The 27,761-nt window shown below is 35.1% G+C and overlaps 1 protein-coding gene across 2 annotated transcripts; it reads left to right on the plus strand.

Moving 5' to 3' along the window:
• Window positions 1–19,549: 19,549 nt before the first annotated feature.
• LOC132307524 (ras-related protein RABB1c-like) lies at window positions 19,550–23,694 on the plus strand. 2 transcript variants are annotated; one of them, XM_059805317.1, is made up of 6 exons: window positions 19,550–19,906; window positions 21,260–21,399; window positions 21,490–21,572; window positions 22,467–22,671; window positions 22,828–22,896; window positions 23,435–23,694. In XM_059805317.1, the coding sequence occupies exons 1-6, from the start codon at window positions 19,861–19,863 to the stop codon at window positions 23,534–23,536; spliced, it is 645 nt and encodes a 214-aa protein (XP_059661300.1). In that variant the 5' UTR covers window positions 19,550–19,860; the 3' UTR covers window positions 23,537–23,694. The 2 variants fall into 2 exon arrangements, with proteins under 2 accessions (XP_059661300.1, XP_059661301.1); XM_059805318.1 differs by having other exon boundaries at window positions 23,444–23,694.
• The last annotated feature ends 4,067 nt before the right edge of the window (window positions 23,695–27,761 follow it).

Consider the following 27,761-nt stretch of genomic DNA (forward strand, 5'->3'; position numbering starts at 1 on the left):
GAACTTGACTCTAATTTGTCGGATATTTGAACAAGAGTGTAAAAACAATGCATTATATATATATATATATATATATATATATATTTGAATGGTTGATGGAGTTGCCTTGTATATAAAATGTTGAGGATCATGACCATGATATGTAGTTTACCACTTGGGATATTTTTAGAACAAGTTTGAAACAAATTTGCGAAGTTTTCCATAAAACATTTTTCATTTTCAGGATTTTCAGCATTTCCAATAGCTGGGGTAGCATGCAGAGCCATTTCGGTAGACCGAAATGCCTGCTTCGGTAGACCGGTTCGTCCAGAGACTTCAGTGGCTATTAAGGTTTCATTTCGGTTGACCGAAATGCTTGTTTCGGTCGACCGGTTCATGGGAGTTGCTTCGGCCGACCGAAGCTGCACTTCGGTCGACCGAAGTGCACCTATTTTGCTCATTTTGTCCTTCTTTTTAATGTAATTAATTCTAAGCATTGGAAATTTGTTTTTAATGAACCAAGAGGGGGGCTGAATTGGTTATTCTCTTCCCAACAGAATCAATAAGATAATTCAGCAAGCAAACAATAAGTACTTAAAACAGGATTTACAAGGAAACCCTTTCAACTAGGGAAAACCTTGGTTCTTGGCCATGGCCAATGAAGATCACTACTAGCTGTATGTACGTTGTTACACACTCAGCTGTCTTACGCTCTGCACACACCTAAGCACAAGAATGGACACTAACTTTCACAACTAATACACACACTAGCTGATTTCAGTGCACACACACACTCCCTCTGTCCTAAGCACCCTTGCTTGGACCAACAAAGCTCATATAGCTCACCATATACATCATTACAAATGATAAACAAGATAATCAAATTCCTTCTACAATTGAAACAGCTTGAACAACACAAAATACCAAGTTACTGCCTCAAAATCACTAAACTGCTGCAGCTAGAATATGAGGGGTAAAATTGGAATTTTTCATCGAGAATAGTTCATCAGTAGCTTCCACAGTCTTAATTCACTGCAGTACTTATGTTAACATCCTTAAGCAATTCAGTATAGCATGAGTATATATCAATGCACTACCACAGTTCTTAAATAAGCTTAGCTCAACACAGTTTGAGAGGTTTTGCAAGGTCACAATCACAATCTGTCAATGTTTTGCACCACAGCCAATTTCTACAGCTTTGATTCATCAAAATAGACTTGCTCGCACATAGATAATCCATAGAATAGCTAGACTTAATCATTTTGCACTTGAATCACAATATATGTAGAAAAACAGGCCTATCTACTGATCTAAGAGCTCAAAATCCATTTCAGCATGTTTCAGTTCAATGCAAACTACTGAGCAAGTGTAAATAGCATAGTTATACCTATGACAACCCTCAGAAATGACCACAGCAGCTTGGAACTCAGATTCACTACTCAATCCAGCCCTTTCTTCAGCAATTTGGACAGCAGCAGCATCTTAGCACATTGATCACACACAAGGCTTGAGTGAGTGGGTTTTTCTAGCATAAATCATCATTACAAATCATAGAAAGACTTTGTTCAATGAAAAGGAGCTCGAGAGTTATCTTCTGCAACTTGCTTTTAGTCTCTATGAAAGGCCATTAACCCTAGAAGACACCTATAACAACATATATATATTTCAGTGTAAATGCTTGACTGCACCTCTCTTAATTCAATGTTATCACCTTTCAACCAATGATTGCATAAGAACAATTTTGACATTCCCTTAATGAAAAGACAATGTTGCCCTTGATATCTCACCAAATAGTGACACCTCATGCATCAGTAAGAACAGTTCATACAAGTGAGGACACATTGATATTTGTCTTTGCTTAGCCACTAAGATCTGCAACACCATTGGAGGACAATATATATACTTGGACCACAGCCACGTGTCACACTCCTGAAAATACTTGAAAAGTTGTACAAACAAGCCTTATACCAGCTGTAAATTACATTCAGCAAAATCCTATTGCTGAGGCTGTATTAAACACAATGTAGGCTCACCACAGTAGTTCAGTGCAATGCAGCTATCCAGCTATACGAGTATCCATAGAATACATCAGGGAAAATACAAAAGTACCCCTGAAAGCACCTGTGACAAGTTCCTTATATACTGATCCTGACTGAAACCATTCAATTTAGCTGAATCAAGTGTACCAGCTATGATGAATTAAATCATGCAATGTAAAAAGACTGTCATTGCAATATAAATGTCAATGTTGCCCAAGTGATATATGTTAAACCACAATACAGATAGAATATGCACTGAAGCACATAAAACCAAAGCTTTGACATTAAATAGGCAAATAAGACTTAAGCCGCTGTGAAGTCCAATGATGACCTCGGGTTCGGGCAAGGACCCGGTTAACGGTTCGGACCCACGGGTTCAGGTCGTTACAGATTTGGTATCAGAGCGTCGGTTCGAAAACCATTAGGACGACGGGTAGAGGCCTATATAGAGTTGCATGGGAAGTTGTTTACATTGCATATGTGATTATTTGCTACATGTTTTATTATTTGAAGAAGCATGTTTAACTGTTTATTTGCTTATGTGCTTACATGTTTATGTTAAGGTGTTTCTTGCATAGTTTTGCATGCTAAGTGTTGGTATGGCATCATTTCATGTTGAGTCGTCCACGGTGGACCTCAGTGTCATGTCATTGAACCGTTTTCTCGTTTTATAGCACGATGCCACTGCGTAAGGAACCGAGGGAAGTTGGCCCTAAGTCGACAAGGGATGATGTTGGTGAGAGTTCTAGCTCAAATCCAACGGAGTAGGTTGAAGAAGATACACATCTTAGGGACTTGGTTCTCCCTAGAGGTGACTCCACCAGGAGGGGTAATGTTGAAGCACCTGTTGAGGAGGGTGAAGGTTCGGCGGAACTAATATTGAACCGCTTGTTGCAGAGTGCCTTGAGGGCTACAATTGTTATTTTTCTGCAACCGGTACCACAACCGGTAGTTCAGGTAGAGGAGATGCAAGCATAGAAACATCTCAAGTTGATTTCAGGATTTTTTTAATTGATGCCAGTGATGTTTGAGGGTGGTGCAAATCCAATACTAGCGGATGACTACATGGATCAAGTGGAAACTCATTTGACTTCTATGGATGTGACGGATGATTATATGAAAATCATCCTAGTCACTTACAAGTTTTCTAAAGATGCCAAGCTTTGGTGGAAGTCAGTCACCAACCAGCATAAAGTGGAAGAGATGAGTTGGGAGAAGTTTAAAAAGTTATTTTATGAAAAGTATTTTCCAGTTACCAAGAGATAGGAGCTAAGGGAGCAGTTTAATGGCCTTATTCAAGGAAATATGTCAGTGACAGAGTACGAGAACAAGTTCACCTCACTCTCTCGTTTTGCTCCAGAGATGGTGAGCAATGTAGTTGACAAGACTCGAAAGTTTGTTTCCGGTCTCGATTACAAAATGAGGCCGCTGATAACGGCACAGTACATCAAGGTTTATGCAGAGGCAGTGGAAAGGGCATTGATGTTAGAGGCTGAAGCAAAAGATAGGAATGCAGGAAAATAACAGTGGAGACAGAAGATAAATGCAGGACCATCTTCAGAGGGACAGTCATAGAAGAGGAACAGGGGTGGTTCGTCTCAGTTTTAAGGGCAGCAGTCTGCACGATCTGCTCCTACCACTCCTATGCCAGTTGGGTCTGATAAGAGTGAAGTTGTTTGTTTTCAATGTCAGCAGCCTGGACATTACAAGTCCAATTGTCCTATGAGATCGTCTTTAGTTTCTTTAGCTCCGAGAGCTTATTATGGGTGTGGCCAGCAAGGCCAATTGATTCGAGACTGTCCGAATAGGGAAGCAAGCACCGATAGTGGCAGAGGGTCACAGCAGAGGCCGTCACAGTTGGCTACAGCTCAGTCAGGTTTCAGACCTTCGCCACCACCACAACCTGCCATGTCTTCATAGGGATCACGACCAATTAGGAGGGATACTCCTGCTACGTTAATGCAGCAGTCAGGTGTTCAGGTTGGCAGTTCTCAGGCACAGGCACTGCAGAGACGTGTCTTGCACTTGCACTGACAGATGCATCTTCTAGTCCATCAGTTCTCCGAGGTATCTTTCCAGTGTTTGGTTCTTGGGCTTGTGTTCTCTTTGACTCAAGTGCATCTCACTCCTTCATTGCATCATCATTTGCATTTACATCAGGGTTAGATATCAGTTTCATGGATCGGGCGTTGAGTATTGATACGCCAGTTGGGGTTTCAGTGTCCTTGAGCCGAATTGTGAGAGATTGTTCCATCGTGATAGCCGGGTGGACTTTCGTGTTTGATCTCATCCTCCTTGAGATGACCGGATTTGATATCATTCTCGGGATGGATTGGTTAGTTTCGTTTCGTGCTATGATCGATTGCTTTAGAGGAAGAGTCACGGTTTGCACTCCCGAAGGGGACTGCTTCTTTTTCGTGGGAGATCGGAGTGATTTTGCACTTCATCGTTTTATGGAATTTGTGGAAGAAGTCGTAATGATTACTTCTTTACTAGTATTTTAGCTGAAGAAGATGTTGCAGGAGCGGTTTACCCAGCAGTTGTTTGTGATTTTTTGGATGTTTTTCCGGAAGACTTACCAGAGTTACCTCCGCACCGAGAAGTGGAGTTCACTATTGATTTTACGCTCGGTACTGCACTTATTTCTATGGCACCGTATCGTATGGCACCATTTGAATTGGAAGAATTGAAAAAACAGCTTGATGATTTGAGGATGAAAGGTTTCATCCGACCGAGCGTGTCACCGTGGGGCGTATCGGTCTTGTATGCTAAGAAGAAAGATGGATCTTTGAGGGTGTGCATTGATTACTGGAAGTTGAATCATGCCACCATCAAGAACAAATATCCTTTACCAAGGATAGACGATTTATTTGATTAGTTGAGAGGAGCCAGCTGTTTCTCGAAGATTGACTTGAGGTCGGGCTACTATCAATTACGGGTCAGGGATGAGGATATCTCGAAGACAGTGTTCCGTATGGACAGAGTTCCTGGTTATGCCTTTTTGGCTTAACGAATGCGCTACCGGCATTCATACACTTGATGAATCACGTCTTTCACGATTACTTGGACTAGTGTGTGGTAGTTTTCGTGGATGACATTTTTGTGTATTCACAGACTCGTGAGGAGTACGAGATCCATTTGAGCATTGTATTGCAGATTTTGCCGGAACACCAATTGTATGCCAAATATAAGAAGTGTGAGTTTTGGCTACAAGAGGTAAAATTTTTGGGGCATGTTGTCTCGGAAGGTGGAGTGACAGTGGATCCATCGAAGATAGAAACGGTTTTGACTTGGGAACAACCCAAGAATGTTTTTGAGATCTAGAGTTTTCTTGGCCTAGCGGGTTACTAACGGAGATTTGTGAAAGATTTTTCCGTTTGGCAACGCCTATGACTCGCTTGACCCGGAAGGGGATCAAGTTTACATAGACTGAAGCATGTGAGTCATCCTTTCAAGAGTTGAAGACAAGGTTGACTAAGGCTCTAGTGTTGGTGATACCTGAGCGTGGCTTGGGTTACATGATTTATTGTGATGCTTCGCGTGACGGTTTGGGTTGTGTACTGATGCAGGGTAGTAAAGTAATGGCTTATAGGTCTCGGCAGCTGAAGACTCATTAGTGCGACTACCCTACTCATGATTTGGAGTTGGCAGCCGTTATTTTTACCCTGAAGAGTTGAAGATACTATTTGTATGGCGAAAGATTCGAGGTGTTCTCGGATCACAAGAGTCTCAAGTACCTTTTCTCCTAAAAAGACTTGAACAACAGACAGAGGCGATAGGTTGAGTTCTTGGAAGATTATAATTTTGACTTGTAGTATCATCCGGGCAAGGCAAATGTGGTAGCTGATGCCTTAAGCCGAAAATCTCGTGGAACTTTGGCCCTTTTGGCTATTTGAAAATGGAAGATGCTAGAGGATCTGACAGAGATGGGATTGCAGTGTTTTGATGATGATGTTTGCAGTGAATCGATATTCTTGTTCAGTCTTGTGGCTCAGCCTATTCTTATTATACGAGTGATTCAGTCATAGAGACAGGATCCCGATTTGGATGTCATTCACACTTTGATCTTGAGTGGTGAGATCGTGAAGGATTGGACCTTGCATGCAGATGGAGGTCTACGGTTCAGGGGTTTGTTGGTTGTTCCCACAGTTTGTCATGAGGACGTTTTACGGGAGTTTCACACTTCTCATTTTGCGGTTCATCCAAGTGGTACTAAAATGTATCACAATTTGAGACGCCAGTATTAGTGGAATGGAATGAAGAAGGACGTTACACAGTTTATAGCTAGATGCCTTACCTATCAATAAGTGAAGGCCGAGCATCAGAGACTAGTAAGTTTATTGCAACTATTGTCTGTAACGCAGTGGAAATGGGAGCAGATTGCTATGGATTTTGTGACAGGTCATCCTAAGTCCTGGAGGGGTAATGAAGTCGTATGGGTCATCATTGATAAACTGATCAAGACGGCTCACTTTTTGCCTATTAAGGCAACAGATGACGCAGAGGCACTTGGTGTGCTATATGTGAAGGAAATTATAAGGTTGGATGGAGTTCTAATAACCATTGTTTCAGATAGGGATGCCAAGTTCACTTCGAAGTTCTGGGAAGTACTTCAAGCAGCGTTTAGTTCATCATTGCACCTTAGTACGGCATTCCATTCACAGACGATTGGCTAGTCGGAGCGAATGGGAAGATTATCTACCGCTTATTGAGTTTGCCTACAACAACAGTTATCAGACGAGCATTGAGATGGCACCATTTGAGGCTTTACATGGCAGACCGTGTAGGTCTCTTGTTTGTTAGACTGAGGTAGATGAGACAGCCGCCTTAGGACTCGACATAGTTCTCGAGACTATTGAGAAGATTAAGCTAATCCAACAGAGGTTGCTCACAGCTCAGAGTCGACAGAAGAGCTATACGGATAGGCGGAGACGACTGTTATCTTTTGAAGTGGGAGACCATGTTTTTCTATTGGTTTCTTCACAGAAGGGTTTGATAAGATTTGGGAAAAGTGGCAAGTTATCGCCACGGTTCATTAGACCGTTTGAGATTTTGGACCGCATTAGAGAAGTTGCCTACAAACTTGTATTGCCACCCCAGTTGGACAGAGTCCACAATGTTTTTCATGTGTCGATGCTACGGAAATATAAGCCGGACCCATCTCACATTTTGAATTGGGTTGATGTGGACATTAATGAAGATGTTTCCTATGAAGAGAGACCAGTTCAGATCCTTGACACACGACAGAAGGTGTTAAGGGATAAGACGATACTGCTAGTGAAAGTTCTTTGGAGGCACCACGGAGTTTTGGAAGCACCGCGAAGTTGAGGAGGCTACTTGAGAGCTTGAGCAAGAGGTTCGCTCCAAGTATCCAACGTTGTTTTCTTCCCCAGGTATGACTTGATTTCGAGGACGAAATCCTTTAAGTTGGGGAGATTGTAATGTTTCCAATTTTCTCCATTTTTCTTTTTTCCCGGGAATTTTGTTGATGCAAGGGCATTTTTGTCCTTTCACGTTTTACGTACGGACACCGTGGGGTGTACCGGGTGTGTCGGTGAGTTGTTTGGAGCATTCCATTGAGTTCAGGGCTCTTGGAAATGTAAGGTTAGTCATTTTTGCATTTTTCCAAATTTTAGACCGGACGGACCCGTGTGGGACCCGCTACCAGTATTGTTGTGTGCGGGGATTTTAGCTAGGATCAATTGCATGTCATGTATTTTATCTTATGTGTTTTATGTGGTATTTTATATGGTTGTGTACATATTTATTTGTGTGGTGCAAAATAAGAATTTAAAATAAAGTTAAAAAGGAAAAGAATTTGGAAAGTGGTGGGACCCACCACTAGCCTATTTGGTACCCAAGAGACCACAATATGATCTCATTCTCTCTCCCTTCCCGCAGGTTCTCTCCCTCTCTCATTTTCACTTCATTTTCTTTTTCTTTTTGCATCAAAATTTCAAGTTTTGATTTCTTCCTCAATACTTGGAATTTTTGGAAGCCGTTTGCAGCAATTCGAGGAGCACGGCGAGATCTTCACTTCCATATAAGCAATTTTAGTTTTAGTTCACTTTAGGGATTCCGGTTTTGAGACCCATTTTGAGGGTTCTTCATCCTCCTTGAGGTAGGAGTCTCTAATTCATATTTTTCTTGTGCCTTTGTGAATTAATTTATTGTTAATTGTTGTTAACATGTTAATTGGTGTTACTTTCCCCTATAATGATTTAATTGTGGTGTACAAAGTTCATGATTATATGTATTAGTTGATTTGTATGAAAAACATGCCTAAGTGTTGATTTTCTATGCCTATTGTGTTGTTAACTTGTTAGAAATGATGTATGGAAACATGTGTAATTTTCTTAGAATTTCTTATAAAGCATGCTTAATTGTGTTGTATGAAAATATCTTATTATCATAGCATTGAAAGTATGAGACATGTATGCATTTCATTGGGTATGAATGAAGGGAAATGATTTGAAATAAAAGAAAAAATGATTTTTGGAAAGAATTTTGATGAAATGGTTTTGAGAAAACTCGGTCGCTGCGGAGTTACCAAAGGGCCGTGGTGTTAATATAACCTAGAGGGAAGTAGGAAAATTACCCTAGCGTGGTTGAGCTAGCTGGGCCCCAAATGACGCCGCGTGGGTACTAAGGGTCAGGGACAGTAACCAATCATTCTCTCGTGTCGCTGCGGAATCACCAAAAGACGAGTTATATTAACAGTTTGAAAAGTGATGGATTTGAATTTTGAAAATAAGGAACAACATACATGGCATTGCATTTCATGGCATAACATTATTTACTTTGAATTTAGAATTGATGTTATATTCCTTCCCGGCATAGCATGACCCTTATCCTCTATTCCTATTCATTATTTGGATTCACAGAGTTACAAGAAGTGTGTCTTAGGCACCACCTATTGAGCAAATTGCTCACCCCTTTATATTTAACATTTTTCAGTTCATGGAAAGGAGGTGGCCGATGATAATCCTTCACAAGTTTGAGGAGGACTTAGAGTTCATTTCTTTTGCTATCTTTTGTAATTAGGTCATTCTTTTGTAAAAGCCTTATTGTGGAAGTGCAATTAAGTTAGCTGCCTTGGCCTTATAATTTACCTATGAACTTGACTCTATTTTGTTAGATATTTGAACAAGAATGTAAAAATAATGTATTATATATATATATATATATGAATGGTTGATGGAGTTGCCTTGTATATAAAATGTTGAAGATCATGACCATGATATGTAGTTTACCACTTGGGAAGTTTGTAGAACAAGTTTGAAACAAATTTGCGAAGTTTTCCATAGACCATTTTTTCATTTTTAGGATTTTCAGCATTTCCAGTAGCTGGGGTAGCACGCAGAGCCATTTCGGTCAACCGAAATGCCTGCTTCGGTCGACCGGTTCGTCCAAAGACTTCAGTGGCTGTTAAGGTTTCATTTCGGTCGATCGAAATACCTGTTTCGGTCGACCGGTTCATGGGAGTTGCTTCGGCCGACCGAAGTGCACCTGTTTTTCTTATTTTGTCCTTCTCTTCAATGTAATTAATCCTAAGCATTGGAAATTTGTTTTAAGCCGCTGTGAAGTCCAATGATGACCTTAAAAGTGATGTTATGACATTAGAAATTACGGGAACGACTTAGGTGACCTCGTGTTCGGGCAAGGACCCGGTTAACGGTTCGGACCCATGAGTTCGAGTCGTTACATAACAGTTGATTTTTACCCAATTAAAAATTTATTAAATGGCCTTCTGAGTTTGTGTTATTTCCTTCTTTTTTACTTTCTTTAATGGTATTGCTTTTTATATGGATTAACAATAATGTCAGAGAAAATCTGAAAGGAATAATGATTTTTTGCAAACCATTCAGCCCTTGTTTCATTTGTTCACTGTGTATAAGCAGTGACAAAAGCAGTGACAAACCTAAAGAATTGTATAAGAAGGGCGACGTAGAGAATTGTATAAGAGGGGCGGCCTGAAAAACAATAATATAGTCAGATATTATCAAAAAAAATTGGATGGGAGCATTTTAAATATTTTTACAAAAATTATAGATAATTTTTTAAATAAAAAAATCTGTGCCTATATATAAGGTCCCCGTAGATGGATTAACATATTCAGATTATAGAAACTAGCCAATAAAATAAATTAAGACCATACTCCTTTATATTTTCATGTAAAACATTGTAATATATATACACACCAGTAAAGGTGAGATGAATATACAACATTGAGAATAACACCAACCAGAAATATTTTTAACATACTGTGATCTATTGTCATGATAAGAGTAGTTGTCATTAATTCAAATTTCAAATCTTATCTTGCATTACCAATTTCATGACAATAATGTAATTTATCATCCCTATTCCCTTATGCTTGTCCTTGTTAAGGATTTGGTATGGCATTCATCATTGAGTTCAATTTGAGTTCCGAAAGTTTTCTTACAAAGTAATAATACAAAAATTGATGAATCCCATATATGATTATGTAAAAACCCTAATTAATTTTGTGTTAGACTTTAATCACAAATTATCATAAAACCCTAGATCTTAAAATTTCAATTAATTTCACATCCTTATAACGCATAAATAAATATAGTTAGATATACACACCTCTATTCATGATATCAAACCTTGTTGAAATTAAATCTAATGTCCAGATCCTTTAACCACGAATCAATCTGCAACTCTGATCAACAGACAAAAGTGGAAACTGGTTTATCTCTCTTGGCCTTTTACACACAATAACCTTTTATGTGTTGTATCAATAATCGTACATAATTGATGGAGCATATGCACTTTTATAAAGGCAGAGAGAGGACCAGTTTTCCTTTTAGTATTACAATTTTACTTTCCATCAAAGTAAGGAATTAGAAGGAAAACACTTCTCCATAAGTAATTACCAAAAAAGTAATTATAAATTGACCAAGAATAATTAATTGATATCTATTTACTTAGCCACCAAGTAGTATGTCACATTTCCAAATCATGTGGGTCACAATTAAATAAATAATCTTACATTCTCCCACTTGGCACATATGATAACTTCTGTAGTGGTTTAGTAAAATAGTCACTAGTGTGCACCATAAATTAAATTAAGATATTAATATGGTCATCATAAATACCATAGTAAACAAACTACCAATTTAACCGAGTCCCTTCCATGTACCACAACACTAGTAACCCATTTAACATAGTCTATAAGTGAGAAGCATCAATAAAGGTCTAGCAATAATGTCTTTTCTAATACTATTCCTGTTTTCATCATTTAAAGTAATACATGCATGTACATACATAAATTAACAGGAAATATCAGAAACACATTTTAATGACCTTAAAATGTCAAATATATATAAGCATTGTTAAACAATCTACAACAAAAATAATAATTAACTTTGATTACATTCAAGACCCATTCTTTCAACATGCCCTATGAATGTCTTGGGTGGTAATCTTTTTGTCAATGGATCTGTAACCATAAGTTTTGTGCTTATATTTTCAAAAGACACTCGTTGTTTTTATACTTCTTCTTTAACAGTAAGATATTTCAGCTCCATATGCTTAACGCTATTGGAATACTTATTGTTTTTAGTAAAGAAGACAGCTGCAGTGTTATCACAATAAATTTTCAGTGGTCTAGAAATTGAATCCATAACACCAAATCTCGAAATAAAGTTCCGCAACCACAAACCATGATTTGTAGCCTCAAAGCATGCTACAAATTCAGCCTTCATAGTTGATAAAGCAATAATAGATTGTTTTGCGCTTTTCCATGATATTGCCCCTCCAGCTAAAAGGAACAAATAACTAAAAGTGGATCTTTTACTATCCACACATCCAGCAAAATCTGAGTCTGAGTAACCAATAACCTCTAACTCACCAGTCTTTCTAAATGTGAGCATATAATTCTTTGTTCCTTGTAAGTATCTCATAACTTTCTTTGCAGCTTTCAAGTGATGTATTCCTGGATTGTTTTGGTATCTGCCTAGCATTCCAACTGCAAAACCAATATCTGGACGAGTGCAAACCTGTGCATATATCAAACTTCCCACAATAGATGCATAAGGAATATTTTGCATTTCTTTATGTTTTAATTCATTCTTTGGGCATTGCATCAAACTAAATTTATCCCCTTTCTGTATTGGAACAATACTAGTTGAACAATGTTCCATACCAAATCTCTCTAGAATTCTCTCAATATATGTTTTCTGAGACAATCCTAACAATCCACGTGACCTATCACAGAATATTTTTATTCCTATCACGTAGGATGCCTCACCCATATCTTTCATCTAAAAATTCTTAGAGAGATAATTTTTAGTTTCATGCAATAAACCAAGATCACTACTAGCAAGCAAAATATCATCAACATATAGAATCATAAATATAAACTTGCTCCCACTAATCTTCTAGTATATACACCGATCAACAATATTTTCTTTTAAACCAAAAGAAGTAATAGTATCATTAAACTTAATATACCATTGTCGGGAAGCTTGTTTAAGTCCATGCATTGACTTCTTAAGTTTATAGACCATGCGTTTTTTACCCTCTAATCTGAAGCCTTCAGGTTAATCCATATAGACTTCTTCCTCTAAATTCCCATTTAGAAAAGCTGTTTTCACATCCATTTGATGTAACTCTAAATCATAGTGAGATACAAACGCCATGATAATTCTAAAGGAATCCTTCTTAGATACAGGAAAGAAGGTTTCTTTATAATCAATTCCTCCAATCTAAGGGAAGCCCTTGGCTACAAGTCTGGCTTTATATCGTTCAATATTGCAATTAGAGTCGCGTTTGGTCTTAAAGACCCATTTACACCCGACTTGTTTAAATCCTTCAGGCAATTCAACGAGTTTCCAAACTTTATTTTGTTTCATTGACTTCAACTTCTCATTCATGGCATTAATCCAATTAATAGAATTATTACTATTAATGGCTTGTGAATATGTAACCTGATCCTTACATATCCCTATATCAAAATCAGATTCATGTAGATATACCACATAATCATCTGGAATAACAGGTTTCTTTTCTCTTTGAGACCGTCTTAATGTTATTCCTTGTGGTTCTTCTATAACTTCATTGGTGATAGTTTCATTGTGGAGTTGTTGATCATTTAATTGTTCTTCGTTGTTATGCAGTTCAATAACTGGAGAAACAATTATTTCTTTAGAAGTTGTGGGTAAAGGGATTTGTACCCTAACTTCTTGAATGATCACATTCTCATTTTTATTACTCCCACTGATTTCACCATCCTCAATGAATCTGGCATTACCGGTTTCAACAATTCTTGTACTATGTGTAGAACAGTAAAACCTATACCCTTTGGATTTTTCTGGGTAACCAATAAAGTACCCACTAACTGTTCTAAAATTCAATTTCTTTTCATGTGGATTATAAATCCTAGCTTCCACGGGGCAACCCCAAACATGCAGGTGCCTTAAACTAGGTTTCCTTCTTGTCCACAGTTCAAATGGAGTTTTTGGAACTGCCTTACTAGGAACCCTGTTTAATACATACATAGCAGTTCTAAGAGCATACATTCACAATGATATGGGTAACGAGGAATTACTTAACATACTCCTAACCATTTCCATAAGAGTACGATTACGCCTTTCAGCTACACTATTCTGTTGTGGCGTGCCTGGCATAGTATATTGAGCACAAATGCCATGCTTTTCAAGGAGTTTAGCAAACGGTCCAGGGCATTGACTCGTTTCATCATACTTGCCATAATATTCACCACCTCTATCTGACCTTACTATTTTCACTTTTTTATCTAGTTGCCTTGCAACCTCATTTAAGTATACTTCAAGAGTATTCACTGCTTGAGATTCATCATGCAACAAATAGATATATCCATAACATGAAAAATCATCTATAAAGGTGATAAAATATTTTTCTCCATCAAAAGATGGAACATCAAAAGGTCCACAAATGTCTGTATGAATAATTTCAAGAAACTCTATATTCCTTGTGGCTCCTTTCTTTGTGCGTTTGGTTTGTTTATCTTTAATACAATCCACACCCACAACAAAATGAGTAAAATCTAGATTCCAAAGAATTCTATCTTTTACTAATCTTTTTAACCTTTCACTAGATATATGACCCAATCTTTTATGCCACAAGAAAGATGAATTTTCATTAATTAAGCTACGTTTGGTTCCAACACTATGATGCAAAGTCAAAAGGGTTTCAGAAAATAAATTATCAAGCTTTATCTTGTATAAACCATCAACAAGAATACCAGAACCTACAAATTGGGATTTTTTGAACAAACTGAAACATCCATTACCAAATTTAAATGAAAAACCATCAACATCAAGTTTGGACAAAGAAATCAAATTACGGGAAATTGAAGGAACATAAAGAGTTTTAAACAAATCTAAATGAAATCCACTATCTAAAACTAAACGAAATGTCCCAATGGCTTCAACTGGAATTTTCTCCCTATTCCCTGTGAACAAGAAATCATCATTTGGATTTGTGGTTTGGGTTGAAAGGAATCCCTGCATCGTATTGGAAATATGAACATTAGAGCCTGAATCAACCCACCAAGTATTAAAAGGAACTTCAATTAAGTTTGATTCAAAACATACAAAAGCCAAAGGCTTACCTTTCTTTTCGAACCATTCTTTACGTTTCATACAATCTTTCTGAAAGTGTCCAGATTTGTTACAAAAATGACACTTATCATTCTTGCGTTCCTTCTTTTGAGTAGCTTGATTAGAATCCTTTATTTGTGGTGTTGCTCGCTTAATGCCTTTTCCAGGCCTTTTCCCAAATTTCTTTCTAGCTTCTTGAGTCATGAGATGAACATTATGATTATTTTTGTTGCTTAAGCCTTCCTTCCTCCTGAACTAACATATTGACCAATTCATTCACATTCCACTTATCCTTAATAGTGTTATAGTGAATTTGAAATGGCCCATACTAAGTAGGTAAGGAATTGATAATAAATTGAACGAGAAAAGTCTCATCCACATTCATCCCTAAAGTTTTCAATTTCGCAACAAGATTAGTCATGTCAAGAACATGCTCATGCATACTACGAGTACCATCAAAACGCATAGTAGTGAGGTCAGCCATTAATTTCCCTACAAGAGACTTATCTGCAGTACGGAAATATTCTTCAATATTTTTCAAATATTCCTTAGCATTGTCAGTTTGGGGAAGAGTTATTTTGATATTATTTGCAATAGTCATTCGCATAAACATAATACTCAATCTGTTCGATTTCTCCCAAACTTTATGGAGAGACTTTTCTTCCTTACTGCTTTCACCAATAATAGCAGTAGGTTTCTAAATTTGAAATACTAAATCAATATCTAACACTCCTAAATTGAACTGAACTTGCTCATTCCATTCTGAGAAGTTAGCCCCATTGAGAATTGGAACAGATGAAGCATGCGAATTCACAGAAACAGGAAGAGATACTGCAATAAAATAATCATAATAAGGTAAATGCTCATAACATTAATATTTTGAGATAACAACACATAAAAATAAATAAATACATTGTACAACTATGGTACCCCTTTGGGTAGTAACCATAAAATACAAAAAAAAAAAAAATGATGCTTAGATGTATTTCTTGATATATATATCTTCATTGGTGATGCACTAATTAATTAAATAGACAAGTTACATTTGGATATCCTATAGCTACCTAATTAAAAATTACATACAACCCCTTAATATTTATTTTATCACTTGAAAATTAATTCCCTTTGAGGAATTATTTCTAATAATTGAATAAACCCAATATTCATGAATATTACAAAAAATTATAAGCATCATTATTCATGAAATATTGCAATTATGTCTACCACTAAAATTAATATCCATTAACCTTTATGGTTAGGCCACTTTGGTAGCTACCAACCTTTCTATAATATGAATATTAAATTACCTAGTGATAAATTTAATATTAAATTACCCACCATATTATGCACACATAATTTACCAAAATAATTAATTAAACTGCTAGTGAGTGTCTTAAAATTTCATGGATACATGTACTGTAATGTATATTAATAAACATATATTTAATTATGTACAAAACAAATACGACATCATTATTTTTGAGAATCTCGATTTGCGCAGCGGAATAACAATCAAAATTTTCATTCTGTAAAGAGATTGTGCACGAAATAAGAATACAGCCTAAAAAACAATCTCTTTTTGACTTATTTTTTGTCTCATTATGCTTATATATATTTAAGTTATATATTTATATAAATATATAGCCATCCACATCAACAAACACCAAGTTTCGTTTTTTTTTTTTTTTTTAAAAAAAAAAACTTTAACTCCACCCAGATTCCTTTGTCAAACTTTAAGTTGTTTTTGTCTCTTTTCAAATTTTCAACAAATACATATAATATATATATCAAATATACAACTTCAACTTCTGTCATCATATGCACGAAATCATAGCAGCTTTGTCATACCATTCTCATTATGTTCATATAACCATCAACAAAACAATAAGGTTCAGAAATCGAGGCATATTATAATAAGTCAACAAATCTAAGTAAGAGATATTGATTACTTTATGAAACAATAGTCAAGAGACAAATTGCATTAAACAGATTAGTCTATAATAAATTAAAATTTTAATTTAAACTTAAACATATTATTTATGCAAGCATAATGGAAAAATAATGAGTTCCAAAACTACGGGCTCTGATACCATATGTAAAAATCCTAATTAATTTTGTGTTAGACTTTAATCACAAATTATCATAAAACCCTAAATCTTAGAACTTCAATTAATTTCACATCCTTATAACGCATAAATAAATATAGTTAGATATACATACCTCTATTCATGATATCAAACCTTTTTGAAATTAAATCCAATGTCCAGATCCTTTAACTACGAATCAATCTGCAACTCTGATCAACAGACAAATGTGGAAACTGGTTTATCTCTCTTGGCCTTTTGCACACAATAACCTTTTATGTGTTGTATCAATAATCATACATAATTAATGGAGCAGATGCACTTTTATAAAGGCAGAGAGAGGACCAGTTTTCCTTTTAGTATTACAATTTTACTTTCCATCAAAGTAAGGAATTAGAAGGAAAACACTTCTCCATAAGTAATTACCAAAAAAGTAATTATAAATTGACCAAGAATAATTAATTGATATCTATTTACTTAGCCACCAAGTAATATGTCACATGTCCAAATCATGTGGGCCACAATTAAATAAATAATCTTACAATGATAACCAACCATGAGACATGGTTGATATGAATATTCATCACAACAAATTTTCAGTGGATTGTTACGTTTTGGTGATTTTAAAGAGTTTAAAATGATCAATATATATATATATATATATATATATATATATATATTTAAGTGTATTCAATGAATACATTGAATTGATTCCAACAAAAACTCTTTCTCAATAATAAATAAAATGCTCTCACTTCTTAAAAGTATTATAATCAATGTGCAACAAAAATTGACCGTGTCAACACTAAATATCTATATAATTTTTTAAATTCTTTTTGAGCCCTACATGTAAAATGGCAAATATATATATATATATATATATATATATATATATATATATTAGTAAATATGTACGTGCGTTGCACGTGTGTAAAATCTAATTTAAAATTAAAATTTAATCAAGTAATTAAATAACTATAAATTCTAAAATATCCATGAATATAAAATTGACACAAAATAAAGAGATATAATTTTTTTTTATTAAAACTTACAATAGGAATTCAATTATTGATAGGTGTATTTTTAAACTCCTAAAATAATATCAAAATCAAAACTATATATATATATATATATATATATATATATATATATATATATTAGTAATTATGTACGTGTGTTGCACGTGTGTAAAATCTAATTTAAAATTAAAATTTAATAAAGTAATTAAATAACTATAAATTCTAAAATATCCATGAATATAAAATTGACACAAAATAAAGAGATATAATTTTTTTTTATTAAAATTTACAATAGGAATTCAATTATTGATAGGTGTATTTTTAAACTCCTAAAATAATATCAAAATCAAAACTATATATATATATATATATATATATATATATATTAGTAAATATGTACGTGCGTTGCACGTGTGTAAAATCTAATTTAAAATTAAAATTTAATAAAGTAATTAAATAACTATAAATTCTAAAATATCCATGAATATAAAATTGACACAAAATAAAGAGATATAATTTTTTTTTATTAAAATTTACAATAGGAGTTCAATTATTGATAGGTGTATTTTTAAACTCCTAAAATAATATCAAAATCAAAACTATTTTTTATTACAATCTTTTAATATTTTATTTAATTTATATATTAGAAAATTATTTATATATTATTTATAAAATTAGAAAAGAGGTGGAGACTAAAGAGACTAAATTATTTATATTTTTATATATATTTCCTTTATATATTTCCTTGTCTAATTAGAAAGACTAAATTATTTATATTCTTTATATATTTCCTTATCTAAATTAGATTTCCTTTTATTAAAAAAATTCATAATAAATAGGTAATTTCAGTTTTATATAAACTCTTCTAAATAGGTAATTTGAGTTTTATATAAATTCTTCTAACACCTTATATTAATTTTAAAATCAAAACTCCTAATAAATATGTAATTTGTGTTATTCTAATAGGAAACATACATACTGAACATATAAATTTATTATTAAAAAATAATGTACTATTGCTCGTGATTAAAATATGATTTAAAATCAATATTTAACAAAATAGTTAAATAATTCTAAATTCTAAAATATCCATTAACAAAAATTGACACAAGGTAAAAAAGATAAAAATATAATTTTTAGTTGAACTTTACAATAGGAATTCAATTATTGATAAGTGTATTTTCAAACTCCTAAAACAATATCAAAATCAAGCCCTATTTTTTATACAATTTACTGATATTTTATTTATTTATATATTAAAATATTATTTATAAAATTAGAAAATATGTGGAGACTAAATAGACTAAATTATTTATATTTTTTATATATATTTCATTGTCTAATTAGAAAGACTAAATTATTTATTTTCTTTATATATTTCTTTATTTAATTAGATTTTTTTATTAAAAAAACTCATAATAAATAAGAAATTTGAGTTTTATAGAAACTATTCTAATCACCATATATTAATTTTAAAATAAAAATAAATAATAAATAGGTAATTTGTGTTACTCTAAAAGAAAATATACGTATGGAACATATAAATTAAAAATAATGTAGTGAAAGACTTTAATGTACTAAAACACATTTTGTACTTTTAATAATAGTAATAGATATAGTATTTCTCAAACCGAAAAATAATTATTTTATTTTACATTTATCATTGTTGAGAGAGAGTAGTTTCTTGAGCTTGTGATTGGGCTCGGACCACTGGACTGATAGGCTGGCATGACGATGCCTTCAACGACACGAAACGCGGTTTTGGATAACGCAATGGACTGTACCGTCGAAGTTGGGTAAGGCACTGGACTGATAGGCTGGCATGACGTTGTTTCTGAAAATTCTTTCTTTCGGCGGCTCTCTATAAAAGAAGGAAGAGAGGCGGTTAACTCCGCTTGAAATTCCAAAGCTTTCCTGAAACCTCTCTACCTTCTCCTTTTCCTTCTGTAAGTCTCATAATATAGAGAATCCTTATTCTCTCATAGTTTCTTATATATTCCTTTAATTTTGTTCAAATTCATTCATCGCTGTCTAATCAGATCTCGTTCAAAAGCACAATTGTATAGTTTGATCAGTGAATTTCTCAATTTCGGAGTTATTTCGAAGCAAATCAAAGATCTGAGCGACCATGTCCTACGCTTACCTCTTCAAGTACATTATCATAGGAGATACCTGTAATCATTATCTCAATTCCTTTACTTTCGATTTTATTGTGTAATACCGATTTTAGAGTTTATATATTCGTATTCACACTGTATATGTGTGTTTCTCTGGATCTTAAGGAGTTTTGTGGCAACTTTGATTTACCTAAACTGTGATGATTCAGGAGACATACTCGCACAAGATAGATAATGCGTGTATTGATCTTTTCATACATTGAACAAGTGAAATTTAATGTTATGGTGTACTTCGTTAACCCAATATATTAGTGTGTTGTATTGTGTGCAAGTTTTGTTATATTGAGTCAAGTTGGTAACCTTTTTTCATTGCTTTTCTTGCAATGATAACTATATATTATATATTATGTTTCTGCATAGTGTGTGCAAAGAACAAAATTGTGCCATTATTGCATAGGAAAGAAGGTTGGTAAAAGGATAAGATAAGTTTCCCAAAGGAAGCATTTAAGATACTAAGTTTTGCTTATCTTTTAGCTATGTTCATAAAGTTGTTACCTAAAGATGTCGTGTACACACCAGGATCCTCTCCCGTGTACATTGCGATAACTTTAAATTGTGATTGCGACAACTTTGAATTGAAAATCAAACAACTGCATAAATGTGTTAAATTCTCAATTTAATGGTATTATAACGATGCAACATGATGTAATATGTTGCACAGGTGTTATATATTCAATATAAATGTGTTTCATAACTTTATTTAAAGTTGCTGCATGGGTGTTGCATTTTGTGATATAACTTTGTTGCATTGTAAGAGATGAATCTTACATATGTATCGCCCATATCCCAATCAGGACTTGACCCTTTAGGGTGGTCGGAGATACCATTCAAGCTACTAAATGGGTTAGCTACACTCCTCTTCTATTGTCTTTCCAAGATTTAACTTCACAAGGTATAGGAAAAGGTTTGTAAAGAGTAGGAAGTAACTTTACTTTGTAAGATAGCTTCATGGTATTACTTAGTTTGGACTATATACAATCAAAAGATTCAATTTTTTTTCTAACTTTCGCCCCTGGCCAAGGAAATTCATTAGTCTCTTAATCGGGAGGGTTCCAGTGGACATGTGTTGTACTTGAATAATTTTAGAAGGCAATAGGTAAAGGTGAAACATTTTGTTTTTCCCAATATTAGGTGAAGTTTCACTTCTTAAATGTCCTCCAGTGGTATAAATTTCGCTTTATAAGGAATAATGATCATGATGGTAGTGGACTAGTGGCCATTATCTCATATTAGATCTTTACAAATTATGACTCCCACTTATATTAAACTACGAGATGAATATTTTTGTTGAAGTAATGAATGATGGAAGAATTTTTGAAACTCATGTGAGTTTGATCCTTTGTTACACAGCGGTAGGAAAATCATGTATTCTTCTGCAGTTCACTGACAAACGGTTTCAGTCCGTGCACGACTTAACCATCGGTGTTGAATATGGGGCCAGAATGATCACAATTGATAACAAACCAATAAAGCTGCAAATAGGGGACACGGTTGGTTTATTCTATTCTTTTTTTGTTTCCTTACTTGACTTATATTACATTCATGCACATTTATATTTCATTATTTCATTGCTATGTCAGGCGGGTCAAGAATCATTCAGGTCTATTACGAGGTCCTACTACAGAGGTGCTGCTGGTGCACTGTTAGTTTATGATATCACTAGGTATTATTCTTATTTGAATCTTTAACAGTTAATGAAGCCATTTTCTTTTATAAACTAAAGAAGTCATTCTTTTTTCTCATTTAATGCATGTAAACTAGGAAAAAGTCTTGCATATATAGTTGTGAGTATGTTCTTCTGCATCTTTAGTTGTCATTAGTCATGCTACTGAAAGAAGGAAATTGATCATTTGCTGTTCACAATATTCTAAAATATTTCTTGGATTATTTGTTTTCAGTGACTTCTATGCTATATTTTTATATTTGTCCGACCTAACTGCCTTCCACAAAAGAGGTTGTATCAGTACATTGTCTTATGATGCGTCTCTTTCTTAGTAACATTATCATCATTATATCTTTAAAACGTTTTGAAGAATATGCATTATGAGGAGACTCAATTGCCAATGTGTTTACAGGGAATGAGCATTTTTAAACAATAATGAATGAGCTGGGAGTTATGTTGAGCCATATAGTTGATATATTCTTCATGGAAAGTACAGCCAAAACAAGATAATAATTTCATAAGAAAAACTCACACAATGATAGAAGTCAGAACAAATAATAGGCACTTCATTATGTTGAGTTTTTTAACTGAAATGACAAACTGATTTACAAATTTACAGAAGCCATTCTAGTCGTCAACTATTTACTTGTCTAGAGAGAGGATGAATTAGCATACCACTGTGCAGAATTATCTAATATATTCTGGCTGTGTGTGTGTGTTTTCATTTATTATTGCATGGCCAATTTTTAATTATATACACACTTCAATTGAAGATATAGATAACTATGGATTGGGTTGACTGTTTGGGCTGGTCTCACTGGCTTGGTGTAGTTGGGATTTGGCTCTGCCTCTCTGGTTGTAATAAAGTACATTTTTAATGGTTCCAATTCTTAGTAGGGAAAGTTTTAATCACCTTGTTAGCTGGTTGGAGGATGTAAGGGAACATGCAAATGCCAACATGACTATTATGCTTATTGGCAACAAGTGCGATCTTGCTCACAGAAGGGCCGTAAGCACAGAGGAAGGAGAGCAGTTTGCCAAGGAACACGGTTTAATATTCATGGAGGCATCTGCAAAAACTGCTCAGAATGTTGAGGAGGTGATGAATTTGCTAACAGATGTTTTAAAATGTTATCAACTGAAGCTTCTTTACTATTATATTTCTTTGTTTTCCACTTATCAAAAAGAAAAATTATATTTCTTTTTTTCTTTCTGACACTCTTCCCCCTCTCTCCTTTTTCTTTTGCTTTTGCAGGCATTTATAAACACAGCTTCAACAATCTATAAGAAAATTCAGGATGGAGTTTTAGACGTATCAAACGAGGTATGCCTTGGATTTATTTTCTCTCTTTTTCTGCTGGTATTTGGATAGTTCAATGTGAGGTGGGCCAAAAAAGGTTTAATTGATTAAGGTGTTTCAGTGGTAATTCAATCTTGAAGTCTTGAACATATATATTCATGAGGCCTTGGAATGTATGATCATAGCATAAATTAGCAACTGCCTAAGATGAATCACATTGAGGTTCACCTATTAAAACCATAACTTCTGGTTACCCTTTTCTCCTTATCTAGTTTTAGTGAGACAAATATTTCAGTTGTTAAGTGGCATCCACTGTAATGCTAAGAGAGGACATGGGTGAAACCATTGTCTCATAAACTGTCCTGTTTTTGAACACGAAAAGTTCAGTTTCGGATTACTAGTCTAGTTGCATGGGAGATGTGAGTAATTTTGGCAACATAAAGTGAAACTTTTGTCCTGTTAGTTACTTAGTGAAAAGCTATTTTGATTGGTTGTGATAGGTAGGATTTGCAGTGCTTGTGCTTAAAAATTATGCCTTTTTTTTTTGTTTTTTTTGTTTTAGATTTTGCAGTCTGACGGGATAAAAGTTGGATATGGGGGCATCCCAGGGCCAGCAGGAGGTAGATATGGGTCTGCTTCTCAAGCAGGGGGTTGTTGCAGTTGAAAGTGGAACTCATTTTCTAAATCAATCACATTTTTAAGCTTTCTTTACTTGTGCTACTTCAGGCTTTTATGATATTCTCTGTCCTTTGAAGCGAATCATCAGTTTATTTTTTGATTGTTGAAATTTATCAAATATGTGGGAAAAGAAAAAAAAAAAAAAACCATATTAATTAATAGAAATTACTAATTGTTCAATCTGTGTGTTTCTTCCACTGGGATTCTTGATGACTTGTTGTAGAATTCAATGGTTAAATGTTGTATTTGTGTGGGAAGTTTTTTAAGTTGGAATCTGTAGTCCTACCCACCCACCCTTGCGGCCTTTCAGATGTCTCCCACTGGCTGGCACTGGCTATACTATCAATTATACCTCGGTTCCTGTAAAAAGAATTTAATACTATCAATTATACCTCGGTTCCTGTAAAAAGAATTTAATACCAAATTACCATTTTAGACAATTTCCAAACTCCCGCCACAAAAATAAGAAAACACTATCAATGTGCTGCGCACACACAGAGGCAAAGGGGAGAGTGCATATAGCTCGTCGACCAGCTCGACGCAGGAAGTACCGCCGTAACGAATCACAGAGACGCTGTTCTAACACAGTGTAGTACCGTCGATGATGGTTGTGGATTCTGCGGCGGTGAAGGGTTATGTACCTGTGGTTGCCGACATAGTGAAGATGAAGACTGGGAATTGCTGAAGAAGAAGGTGATGCGTGAGCGTGTGAAAAGCGCATTAGATCTACGCGCGTAAGGCGCGAGTCAGACGACGGCGGTGAGGTTGCTGGCACTTTCGGAACTGCGACAGTGCAGTGACGACGGCATAGTGCTCTGAAGGCGTCGGAGGTGAGATCGGGTTGATGGAGGCATCGTTGGTGGTGATGGTCATTCGATTCTGGGTACGGCATGGTGGTGGTAAGAAACGGCGATGCAAGCAGTTCGGCAGTGATGAGGACGATGAAGGCAGACGGGAACTGTCTCTTCATGACGTCGATCTACGGCGGAGGACGACGAGGAACCGGGTCAAGATTTCCTATGAGAAAGTGCCTGTTACAGTGAGCTTCCAGCGAATAAGGAGGAGCTCAGTGAGGAACGCCAATAAGATCAGAGCACCGCCTTTCCGTCCTGCATCGCTGCCAATCAGAATCCTTGCTCGCCGACGTCGTGTATCACCGGAGGGACTGTTGGGTTCAGACCCAGTTTCACACTCTCTCCCTTTTTTTTTTTTTTTTGGATAAATAGAAATGCAACTGGTTTTTGGGGCAAGAAATGGAGATGAAGAGAGGGAAAGAGAGAGAGAGTTGGGTTTGATGATGAGAGTGAGCACCATATTGAAATAGAAGAGGAGGAGCTGAACATTTTTTTTTATTGTATTGGGTGTGGGGGTGGTGGCGGCGGCTCTGGGTGCGGTGACTATAGTGGTGGAGCCGCCACCAACAATGGTTGTGGCACTGATGTGGCGACCGGGAGCCCTCAGAAAAGGGCATAATAGGAAGGAATTTATAAATTAGGGTTTTAAAATTTATATTATTTTAATTTTGACTAAAAAGTTGCCAAAGGATTTTTGAATTTTATAAACTGAAATATACATTCTCAAAAAAGAGAAACTATTTATGCCCAAAACCTATATTTTAAAAGAAAAAAAAAATTGTACTTAACCTTTTTATATTTTATTGCATTCAAATTAAATCCTGTAGATAGGATTTATATTCAACCCATATAATTTTTTAAATGATAAAATATACTCCTATATGAATGAATCAGGGTTGAATTTTGGATATCTTTCAAAGAATATCCACCCAATTTTTTATTTTTGATTTTGAATTCAAAATTAAAATCCAAACTTTTTCTAAAAGTGAATTACAAATTAAATTTAGTGTTAAGTTAAACCTGCTCTATTTTATACATGTACCAACGAAATTCTTTAGGAGTGATTTCAAAGATATTTAAACTCTCATCCCGCAAGATGTGAAAGTACAAATTTACTATAACATTATTTCAATAAGTTTATTTATTTTTTATTTTTTTATTTATTTTTTATTTTCTTTTTCTTCTCTTCTTCCTAAAATTGGACAAAATTGAAATTTTTGTATGGGATTTCAATACTTGGAATGTTTGGAAGCTGTTTGAGGCAATTCAAGGAGCACGGTGAAATCTTGACTTCCATATAAGCAATTTCAGTTTTAGTGCACTCAAGGGATTCCGGTTTTTATCCATTTTGGGGGTTTTTTTATCCTCCTTGAGGTAGGGGTCTCTAAATCATGTTTTTCTTGTGCCTTTGTGAATTAATTTCTTGTTAATTGTTGTTAACATGTTAATTGGTGTTACTTTCCCCTATAATGATTTAATTGTGGTGTACAAAGTCCATAATTATATGTATTAGTTGATTTGTATGAAAAACATGCCTAAGTATTCATTTTCTATGCCTATTGTGTTGTTAACTTGTTAGAAATGATGTATAGGAACCATGTGTAATTTTCTTAGAATTTCTTGTAAAGCATGCTTAATTGTGTTGTATGAAAATCCCTTATTATCATAGCATTGAAAGTATGAGACATGTATGCATTTCATTGGGTATGCATGAAGGGAAATGATTTGAAATAAAAGAAAAAATGATTTTTGGGAAATTTTTTGATGAAATGGTTTTGAGAAAACTCGGTCGCCGCGGAGTCACCAAAGGGCCGTGGTGTTAATATAACCTAGAGGGAAGTAGGGAAATCACCCTAGTGTGGTTGAGCTAGCTGAGCCCCAAATGACGCCGCGGGGGTACCAAGGGTCAGGGACAGTAGCCAATCCTTCTCTTGTGTCGCTGCGGAGTCACCAAAGGACAGATTATATTAACAGTTTGAAAAGTGATGGATTTGGATTTTGAAAATAGGGAACGACATACATGGCATTGCATTTCATGGCACGACATTGTTTACTTTGAATTTAGAATTGATGTTGTATTCCTTCCCGGCATAGCATGACCCCTATCCTCTATTCCTATTCATTATTTGGATTCACGGGGTTACAAGAGGTGTGTCTTTTGTACCACCTATTGAGCAAATTGCTCACCCCTTTATATTTAACATTTTCAGGTCATAGAAAGGAGGTGGCCGATGATAATCCTTCACAAGTTTGAGGAGGACTTGGAGTTCATTTCTTTTGCTATCTTTTGTAATTTGGTCATTTTTTTGTAAAAGCCTTATTGTGGAAGTTCAATTAAGTTAGCTGCCTTGGCCTTGTAATTTACCTATGAACTTGACTCTAATTTGTCGGATATTTGAACAAGAATGTAAAAACAATGTATTATATATATCTATATATTTGAATGGTTGATGGAGTTGCCTTGTATATAAAATGTTGAGGATCATGACCATGATATGTAGTTTACCACTTGGGATATTTTTAGAACAAATTTGAAACAAATTTGCGAAGTTTTCCATAAAACATTTTTCATTTTCAGGATTTTCAGCATTTCCAGTAGCACGCAGAGCCATTTCGGTAGACCGAAATGCCTGCTTCGGTCAACCGGTTCGTCCAGAGACTTCAGTGGCTGTTAAGGTTTCATTTCGGTTGACCGAAATGCCTGTTTCGGTCGACCGGTTCATGGGAGTTGCTTCGGCCGACCGAAGTGCACCTATTTTGCTCATTTTGTCCTTCTTTTTAATGTAATTAATCCTAAACGTTGGAAATTTGTTTTTGATGAACCAAGAGGGGGGCTGAATTGGTTATTCTCTTCCCAACAGAATCAATAAGATAATTCAGCAAGCAAACAATAAATACTTAAAACAGGATTTACAAGGAAACCCTTTCATTTAGGGAAAACCTTGGTTCTTGGCCATGGCCAATGAAGATCACTACTAGCTGTATGTACGTTGTTACACACTCAGCTGTCTTACCCTCTGCACACACCCAAGCACAAGAATGGGCACTAGCTTTCACGACCAATACACACACTAGCTGATTTCAGTGCACACACACACTCCCGCTGTCCTAAGCACCCTTGCTTGGACCAACAAAGCTCATATAGCTCACCATATACATCATTACAAATGATAAACAAGATAATCAAATTCCTTCTACAATTGAAACAGCTTGAACAACACAAAATACCAAGTTACTGCCTCAAAATCACTAAACTGCTGCAGCTAGAATATGAGGGGTAAAATTGGAATTTTTCATCGAGAATAGCTCATCAGTAGCTTCCACAGTCTTAATTCACTGCAGTACTTATGTTAACAT

The sequence above is a fragment of the Cornus florida genome, unplaced genomic scaffold (assembly GCF_030987335.1).
Source record: "Cornus florida cultivar Cherokee Brave unplaced genomic scaffold, ASM3098733v1 CherokeeBrave_3.0.0_Hap2_Chr05, whole genome shotgun sequence".
In the NCBI taxonomy this organism is placed as follows: Eukaryota; Viridiplantae; Streptophyta; class Magnoliopsida; order Cornales; family Cornaceae; genus Cornus; species Cornus florida.